The 9,808-nt window shown below is 44.6% G+C and overlaps 1 protein-coding gene across 1 annotated transcript; it reads right to left on the bottom strand.

Annotated features, from left to right (window-relative positions):
- Positions 1-627: 627 nt before the first annotated feature.
- Positions 628-6,301, bottom strand: LOC121556913 (coiled-coil domain-containing protein 12). The gene is made up of 6 exons (XM_045208320.1): positions 6,297-6,301; positions 5,163-5,236; positions 3,974-4,035; positions 3,808-3,842; positions 3,622-3,698; positions 628-1,100 (listed from the first exon to the last, which is right to left on the bottom strand). The coding sequence occupies exons 1-6, from the start codon at positions 6,299-6,301 to the stop codon at positions 1,018-1,020; spliced, it is 336 nt and encodes a 111-aa protein (XP_045064255.1). The 3' UTR covers positions 628-1,017.
- Between the last annotated feature and the right edge of the window lie 3,507 nt (positions 6,302-9,808).

Here is a 9,808-nt window from a genome sequence, read left to right on the forward strand (position 1 = left end):
TGAATGCGTTTTCCACCGTCACAATGCTTAGAGATGCTGCTTCATAATCAAATATGTTCGCCAAGAGAGGAGTGGCCACAGTAGACACATTTGTGCTGTTCTATTCTTGAAGTACGGTATTAATAAATCAAGCTATATCTTCTATATAATAACACATTTTCCTGCTGTAGCAACCTGGCTCAAATTAAGATCCTACATATGTAGCCTCCTTTGATAGGGAAATGTTGGTCTGTTTGGGGGGACTGGTGGGAAGCACTTTGTGAAATAAATAATAGTTTTTTGCGCTTTTCAGATCAATTTAGGTGCTTTAGATGTATAATTAGTGAAATATCATCATACCAAAAATGGCTTTATTCATTGTAATCTGTTTTCCATCTTAGTTGAACCTGACGGTCAACTGTTGGGTTAATAGTAACTTTTAATTAAATAGAGTAGCAATAACATTTCCTTTTGCAGTAACTTATTATACAAGTGGATTAGGGTCACTTTACAATCTGATTGGTTAAGGATCAGTTTTCAGCTGATTTTCCAAATAAATCTGGAATTTTAAAATGTGGGGTACTCATTCTGTGTTGTCTCTTGTACATAATATTCACAGACTCAAAGGAAAAGGTCACAAGTCACAAAAACGTTGGGAAAATCCAAATCATTTTACTGGAAAAATATAATTATAAAGATGCATGAACAGCAGACGATCCTTACAGCAGCTCTATACAATACAACAGTCCCCAATGAGCCTCTAGCTAGCACTACACTGAAACAGTCTGGTCGGACTTTCACACAGGGTCTGCATCCCAAATGGCACCCTAGGGTGCCATTTGTGACGCATACTAGGACTAGAGTTCAGAAGTCATTAAGGTGACATATCTAACTGGCATATTCACTCCCCAGTAGCTTCAACAGCTACTGAAACCGACCGTCTCTGATTCCCACAACAAACATTCAGCTGTACAGAACAGGAACAGACACATTGGTAGGGTCAGCTCCAGGATTGCCGTGTGTCTCTGGATTAAGGGGTCAGTCCGAGTCCCCTTCTGCTGTCACCCCTACGGCCCCCACCGCTCCAGCCAGCTCCTCCTCACTGCCTTTCAGACGGTCACCTGGACACAAATCTAGACTTTAGAAACGGGGCTTGCACAAAGCACCAGTTAGGTAATATTGAGGTAGAGGCAAAATAACTGTAGTGTCAAAGCTGTTGTCACTTCGTACACGTCATTGTCTTTAGCTCCTACTGCGTTTATCATTTCACAATAAAACACCTGGAATCAACCATTTTAGATTGCCACTCCAGACTGAATCTAGCGCTTGGTGATTTCTGATGGAATTTGTGGGCCAAAGCAAGATCTATTCTGAGAATATAGATCCCAGGAGGACTGGAGGAATCACATCAATGATGTCATCAAGTGGCGTCAAGCCTCCCTGGACTCTGGAATCCACAGAGCAATTAGTCTGATTCAGTAAGTAGCTACATGTGACCCCAAACTTTTGAACGGTAGAGTATATGGCTGGTCTGAACATGTAGCTACTGACTGTATCAGACTATATATGGCTGGTCTGAACATGTAGCTACTGACTGTATCAGACTATATATGGCTGGTCTGAACATGTAGCTACTGACTGTATCAGACTATATATGGCTGGTCTGAACATGTAGCTACTGACTGTATCAGACTATATATGGCTGGTCTGAACATGTAGCTACTGACTATCAGACTATATATGGCTGGTCTGAACATGTAGCTACTGACTGTATCAAACCATATATGGCTGGTCTGAACATGTACAGTGGGGAAAAATAGTATTTAGTCAGCCACCAATTGTGCAATTTCTCCCACTTAAAAAGATGAGAGAGGCCTGTAATTTTCATCATAGGTACACGTCAACTATGACAGACAAAATGAGAGAAAAAAAAATCCAGAAAATCACATTGTAGGATTTTTAATGAATTTATTTGCAAATTATGGTGGAAAATAAGTATTTGGTCAATAACAAAAGTTTCTCAATACTTTGTTATATACCCTTTGTTGGCAATGACACAGGTCAAACGTTTTCTGTAAGTCTTCACAAGGTTTTCACACACTGTTGCTGGTATTTTGGCCCATTCCTCCATGCAGATCTCCTCTAGAGCAGTGATGTTTTGGGGCTGTCGCTGGGCAACACAGACTTTCAACTCCCTCCAAAGATTTTCTATGGGGTTGAGATCTGGAGACTGGCTAGGCCACTCCAGGACCTTGAAATGCTTCTTACGAAGCCACTCCTTCGTTGCCCGGGCGGTGTGTTTGGGATCATTGTCATGCTGAAAGACCCAGCCACGTTTCATCTTCAATTTCCTTGCTGATGGAAGGAGGTTTTCACTCAAAATCTCACGATACATGGCCCCATTCATTCTTTCCTTTACACGGATCAGTCGTCCTGGTCCCTTTGCAGAAAAACAGCCCCAAAGCGTGATGTTTCCAACCCCATGCTTCACAGTAGGTATGGTGTTCTTTGGATGCAACTCAGCATTCTTTGTCCTCCAAACACGACGAGTTGAGTTTTTACCAAAAGGTTATATTTTGGTTTCATCTGACCATATGACATTCTCCCAATCCTCTTCTGGATTATCCAAATGCACTCTAGCAAACTTCAGACGGGCCTAGACATGTACTGGCTTAAGCAGGGAGACACGTCTGGCACTGCAGGATTTGAGTCCCTGGCGGCGTAGTGTGTTACTGATGGTAGGCTTTGTTACTTTGGTCCCAGCTCTCTGCAGGTCATTCACTAGGTCCCCCCGTGTGGTTCTGGGATTTTTGCTCACCGTTCTTGTGATCATTTTGACCCCACGGGGTGAGATCTTGCGTGGAGCCCCAGATCGAGGGAGATTATCAGTGGTCTTGTATGTCTTCCATTTCCTAATAATTGCTCCCACAGTTGATTTCTTCAAACCAAGCTGCTTACCTATTGCAGATTCAGTCTTCCCAGCCTGGTGCAGGTCTACAATTTTGTTTCTGGTGTCCTTTGACAGCTCTTTGGTCTTGGCCATAGTGGAGTTTGGAGTGTGACTGTTTGAGGTTGTGGACAGGTGTCTTTTATACTGATAACAAGTTCAAACAGGTGCCATTAATACAGGTAACGAGTGGAGGACAGAGAATGACCGTTGGCAGAGCAACACACCAGTGACTGTATTGTTGTTGAATTATATCTCAACCAGCGAGTGTTGCTCGGCCAACGGATTGTGTGAAAGACAAGTGAACGGGCTTTGATAAATTAATTTGCTCAAGATTTATTTTTATTCTTAAAGAAGAAGTTACAGGTCTGTGAGAGCCAGAAATCTTGCTTGTTTGTAGGTGACCAAATACTTATTTTCCACCATAATTTGCAAATAGATTCATTAAAAATCCTACAATGTGATTTTCTGGAAAAAAAATCTCAATTTGTCTGTCATAGTTGACGTGTACCTATGATGAAAATTACAGGCCTCTCTCATCTTTTTAAGTGGGAGAACTTGCACAATTGGTGGCTGACTAAATACTTTTTCCCCCACTGTATATAGTCTGATACAGTCAGTAGCTACATGTTCAGACCAGCCATATATAGTCCCAGCACACATTCACTGTATTGAATACAATAACAAATACTCACGGATAAGTTCAGCGATGGCCTTCTGGGTTCTCCTCTCAAGCTTCTCCAGCTTCTTCGCCACGTCTCTCTTCAAATCCCTTCATTCAGAAACAGGACATTAGACCACAATAACAAGGCATAGGGAAATTAACCAATTATTATACTTGTTATACTATGAAGTATAACGTCTTAGTCAAAATGTCTTACCAGTCAGGTTTCCTGGGGGCTAGGTTGGCCAAATCCTATGGAGGAAATATGATCACATGTATTTAAAATGGTGGAAACTTAACATGAACACTAATCAAACAGTAGGCCATCTACTGACTTATCACAGAGGGCTTTGGATATTTTAACTGTCAAGATCACTACTTACCACTTCTTCAATGACAGACTCTGGTTTAGCTGCCTCTAGCTGGTCCTTCACTTTATCCTCCACTGGAATAACAAAGCATGCATTATGTACAGCTGCATCAGAAAGTATTCAGACCCCTTGACTTTTTTACAAATTTTGTTACGTTACAGCCTTATTCTAAAATTGATTAAATAGTTTTATTTCCCTCAATCTACACACAATACCCAATGACGACCAAGCAAAAACAGGTTACATTTTGCAAATGTATAAAAAACAAAAAACGTAAATATCACATTTACGTAAGTATTCAGACCATTTACTCAGTACTTTGTTGAAGCACCTTCGGCAGCGATTACGGCCTTGAGTCTTCTTGGGTATGACGCTACAAGCTTGGCACACCTGTATTTGGGGAGTTGCTCCCATTCTTCTCTGCAGATCCTCTCAAGCTTTGTCAGGTTGGATGGGGAGCGGCTTCCGTCTGGCCACTCTACGATAAAGGCCTGATTGGTGGATTGCTGTAGAGATGGTTGTCCTTCTGGAAGGTTCTCCCATCTCCACAGAGGAACTCTGGAGCTCTGTCAGAATGACCATTGGGTTCTCGGTCACCTCCCTGACCAAGGCCCTTCTCCCCCGATTGCTTAGTTTGGTCGGGCGGCCAGCTCTATGAAGAGTCTTGGTGGTTCCAAACGTCTTCCATTTAACAATGATGGAGGCCACTGTGTTCTTGGGGACCTTCAATGCTGCAGAAATGGTCTACGGACAATTCCTTTGACCTCATGGCTTGGTTTTTGCTCTGACATGCACTATCAACTGTGGGACCTTGTATAGACAGGTGTGTGCCTTTCCAAATCATGTCCTATCAATTGCATTTACCACAGATGGACTCCAATCAAGTTGGAGAAACATCTCAAGGATGATCAAGGGAAAAAGGTTGCACCTGAGCTCAATTTCGAGTCTCATAGCAAAGGGTGTGAATACTTATGTAAATAAGGTATTTCTGTTTTTTTACTATGGGGTATTGTGTGTAGATTGATGAGATTTTTTTATTTTTTTTATACATTTTAGAATAAGGCTGTAACGTAACAAAATGTGGAAAAAGTCAAGGGGTCTGAATACTTTCCGAATGCACTGTATGTGCTCAACATCACCACAGCAGGGCTTTCCCCAAGCTATTCTCTAGATATAACTCCTCATCACTGAGATGTCTCACCTGAAGCAGGTTTGGCCTTGGGCACCTGTCTCTCCTTCAGCTCTTCATCCTCTGGGTGGGGACTGGCTTTAGTGCTTTATATCCATTTAGAGGTTTAAACTGTAAGCTATACTATAAGGCAGATATACAAACGAGAGAGAGAGAGAGAGAGAGAGAGAGAGAGAGAGAGAGAGAGAGAGAGAGAGAGAGAGAGAGAGAGAGAGAGAGAGAGAGAGAGAGAGAGAGAGAGAGAGAGAGAGAGAGAGAGAGAGAGAGAGAGAGAGAGAGAGAGAGAGAGAGAGAGAGAGAGAGAGAGAGAGAGAGAGAGAGAGAGAGAGAGAGAGAGAGAGGGGGGGACGAGAGAAAGAAGGTGGGGTGACAGAGAGAGAGAGAGACAGATAGAAAGAAGGTGGGGTGACAGAGAGAGAGAGAGACAGATAGAAAGAAGGGGGGGTGAGAGAGAGAGAGAGAGACAGAGAGAAAGAAGGGGGGTGACAGAGAGAGAGGACGGAGAGAAAGAAGGGGGGGTGACAGAGAGAGAGGACGGAGAGAAAGAAGGGGGGTGACAGAGAGAGAGGACGGAGAGAAAGAAGGGGAGGTGACAGAGAGAAAGAAGGGGAGGTGACAGAGAGAGAGAGAGAGAGAGAGAGGACGAGAGAAAGAAGGGGGGGGGTGACAGAGAGAGAGGACGGAGAGAAAGAAGGGGGGTGACAGAGAGAGAGAGAGGACGGAGAGAAAGAAGGGGAGGTGACAGAGAGAAAGAGGACGGAGAGAAAGAAGGGGAGGTGAGAGAGAGAGAGAGGACGGAGAGAAAGAAGGGGGGTGAGAGAGAGAGAGAGGACGGAGAGAAAGAAGGGGAGGTGGAGAGAGAGAGAGAGAGGACGGAGAGAAAGAAGGGGGGTGAGAGAGAGAGAGGACGGAGAGAAAGAAGGGGGGTGAGAGAGAGAGGACGGAGAGAAAGAAGGGGAAGGCAGTCTACAGGCCTAAACCAAAACACAGCTGCACAGCTTTTGTCTCCTGAGGTTTTTATACCAGTCCAGGGAATAAGGCCTCCCTTTATTCTGTTGAACACATCCCATTAGCATGAGCCATCTGCTCAATGGGTTAGTCGGTCTCCAGGACAGTATATAATAGCTGAGGAGAGAGCTGGTTTACCACATGCTACGATAGATTGTCATCTTTCATCAAGGCTCCTCTTGGTGGAATTCTTAGCGAGCTTGGATGACATCTATGTAGGATAGATAGATTGAGCCCAAAGACAGGAGAAAACCCAACCCTCAATGTATGGAGAATGAGAACATGTATGCATCCCAAATCACCCTATTCCCTATATAGGGTCCTGGTCAAAAGTAGTGCACTATATAGGGAATAGAATACCATATGGGACGCAGCCTGAGAACATTACTTTGAATAGGGATTCCTCCTGAGGGAGTGAACAGTGATCGGAGCATGGATCAGTGCTGGGATGTAGGCTAGGTTAGCTGGAGGAGACACACAATACCCCATAATGACAAACTGTAACAAAAAGGTTTTTAAGAATTATTTTGCAAATGTATTAAAAATAGAAAACAGGCCTCCCGAGTGGCACAGCGGTCTAAGGCACTGCATCACAATGCTTGAGGTGTCACTACAGACCTGGGTTCGATCCCAGGCTGTGTCACAGCTGGCCATGACCGGGAGACCCATGAGGCGGTGCACAATTGGCCCAGCGTCGTCCGGGTTAGGGAAGGGGTTTGGCCGGCCGGGATTTCCTTGTCCCATTGCGCTCTAGCAACTTCTTGTGGCGGGCCGGGTGCCTGCAAGCTGACTTCAGTCGCCAGCTGGATGGTGTTTCCTCCGACACATTGGTGTAGCTGGCTTCCGGGTTAAGCGAGCAGTGTGTCAAGAAGCAGTGCTGCTTGGCAGGGTCGTGTTTCGGAGGACGCATGGCTCTCGACCTTTGCCTCTCCCTAGTCCATGGGGGGGAGGGGGGTTGAAGTGATGAGACACTTCTGATAACCAGGTGGCGAATCGCATCTCTGCATGTCTGGCAGACATATCAGTATGGATGACGGATCACCACCTCAAGCTGAACATTGGCAAGACGGAGCTGCTCTTCCTCCCGGGGAAGGACTGCCCGTTCCATGATCTCGCCATCACGGTTGACAACTCCGTTGTGTCCTCCTCCCAGAGTGCGAAGAGCCTTGGCGTGACCCTGGACAACACCCTGTCGTTCTCCGCTAACATCAAGGCGGTGACCTGATCCTGCAGGTTCATGCTCTACAACATTCGGAGAGTACGACCCTGCCTTACACAGGAAGCGGCACAGGTCCTAATCCAGGCACTTGTCATCTCCCGTCTGGATTACTGTAACTCGCTGTTGGCTGGGCTCCCTGCCTGTGCCATTAACCCCTACAACTCATCCAGAATGCCGCAGCCCGTCTGGTGTTCAACCTTCCCAAGTTCTCTCACGTCACCCCGCTCCTCCGCACACTCCACTGGCTTCCAGTTGAAGCTCGCATCTGTTACAAGACCATGGTGCTTGCCTATGGAGCTGTGAGGGGATCGGCACCTCTGTACCTTCAGGCTCTGATCAGTCCCTACACCCAAACGAGGGCATTGCGTTCATCCACCTCTGGCCTGCTGGCTCCCTTCCTCTGCGGGAAGCATAGTTCCCGCTCAGCCCAGTCAAAACTGTTCGCTGCTCTGGCACCCCAATGGTGGAACAAGCTCCCTCACGACGCCAGGACAGCGGAGTCACTCACCACCTTCCGGAGACATTTGAAACCCCACCTCTTTAAGGAATACCTGGGATAGGATAAAGTAATCCTTCTACCCCCCCCCCCCATAAAAAATAAATAAAAATAAAATAAAAAATAAAATAGATATTGTAAAGTGGTTATCCCACTGGCTATAGGGTGAATGCACCAATTTGTAAGTCGCTCTGGATAAGAGCGTCTGCTAAATGACGTAAACGTAAACAAGACTACCTACCAATTGGATATCATCAAATTGGGGAGGAAAGGGGGTAAAACATTTACAAATGTAATAAACAGATATACCTTATTTACATACACTACCATTCAAAAGTTTGGGGTCACTTGTCCATTAAAATAACATCAAATTGATCAGAAATACAGTGTAGACATTGTTAATGTTGTAAATGGCTATTGTAGATGGAAACGGCTGATTTTTTATGGAATATCTACATAGGCCCATTATCAGCAACCATCAGTTCTGTGTTCCAATGGCACGTTGTGTTTGCTAATCCAAGTTTATCATTTTAAAAGGCTAATTGATCATTAGAAAACCCTTTTGCAATTATGTTAGCACAGCTGAAAACTGTTGTGCTGATTAAAGAAGCAATAAAACTGTCCTTCTTGAGAGTAGTTGAGTATCTGGAGCATCAGCAATTGTGGGTTCGATTACAGGCTCAAAATGGCCAGAAACAAAGAACTTTCTTCTGAAACTCAGCAGTCTATTCTTGTTCTAAAGAAATGAAGGCTATTCCATGCAAGAAATTGCCAAGAAACTGAAGATCTCGTACAACGCGGTGTACTACTCCCTTCACAGAACAGCGCAAACTGGCTCTAACCAGAATAGAAAGAGGAGTGGGAGGTCCCGGTGCACAACTGAGCAAGAGAACAAATACATCAGAGTGTCTAGTTTGAGAAACAGACGCCTCACAGGTCCTCAACTGGCATTAATAGTACCCGCAAAACACCAGTCTCAACGTCAACAGTGAAGAGGCAACTCCGGGATGCTGACCTTCTAGGCAGAGTTGCAAAGAAAAAGCCATATCTCAGACTGGCCAATAAATAGAAAAGATTAAGATGGGCAAATGAACACAAACACTGGACAGAGGAAGATTGGAAAAAAGTGTTATGGACAGACAAATCGAAGTTTGAGGTGTTCGGATCACAAAGAAGAACATTTGTGAGACAGACCAAATGAAAAGATGCTGGAGTGCTTGATGCCATCTGTCAAGCATGGTGGAGGCAATGTGATGGTCTGGGGGTGCTTTGGTGGTGGTAAAGTGGGAGATTTGTACAGGGTAAAAGGGATCTTGAAGAAGGAAGGCTATCACTCCATTTTGCTATGCCATGCCATACCCTGTGGACGGCGCTTGATTGGAGCCAATTTCCTCCTACAACAGGACAATGACCCAAAGCACTGCTCCAATATATGCAATAACTATTTAGGGAAGAAGCAGTCTGCTGGTATTCTGTCTATAATGGAGTGGCCAGCACAGTCACCGGATCTCAACCCTATTGAGCTGTTGTGGGAGCAGCTTGACCGTATGGTACGTAAGAAGCGCCCATCAAGCCAATCCAACTTGTGGGAGGTGCTTCAGGAAGCATGGGGTGAAATCTCTTCAGATTACCTCAACAAATTGACAACTAGAATGCCAAAGGTCTGCAAGGCTGTAATTGCTGCAAATGGAGGATTATTTGACGAAAGCAAAGTTTGAAGGACACAATTATTATTTCTATTAAAAATCATTATTTCTAACCTTGTCAATGACAACATTTCATTTGCATTTTGCTATATTTCCTATTCAAACTCATTTCATGTATGTTTTCATGGAAAACAAGGACATTTCTAAGTGACCCCAAACTTTTGAATGGTAGTGTAAGTATTCAGACCCTTTAGTATGACTCAATTGTTGCTCAGGTGCATCCTGTTTT

The sequence above is a fragment of the Coregonus clupeaformis genome, chromosome 28 (genome assembly GCF_020615455.1).
Source record: "Coregonus clupeaformis isolate EN_2021a chromosome 28, ASM2061545v1, whole genome shotgun sequence".
Classification (NCBI taxonomy): Eukaryota; Metazoa; Chordata; class Actinopteri; order Salmoniformes; family Salmonidae; genus Coregonus; species Coregonus clupeaformis.

What these genes read in the sequence shown, in the direction of transcription:
- LOC121556913 (XM_045208320.1), bottom strand. An exon ending in AGTCTGTCATTGAAGAAGTG is followed by an intron (nt 3,843 to 3,973) that starts GTAAGTAGTGAT and finishes TTTCCTCCATAG; the next exon opens with GATTTGGCCAACCTAGCCCC. An exon ending in GGCCATCGCTGAACTTATCC is followed by an intron (nt 1,101 to 3,621) that starts GTGAGTATTTGT and finishes ATTTGTGTCCAG; the next exon opens with GTGACCGTCTGAAAGGCAGT.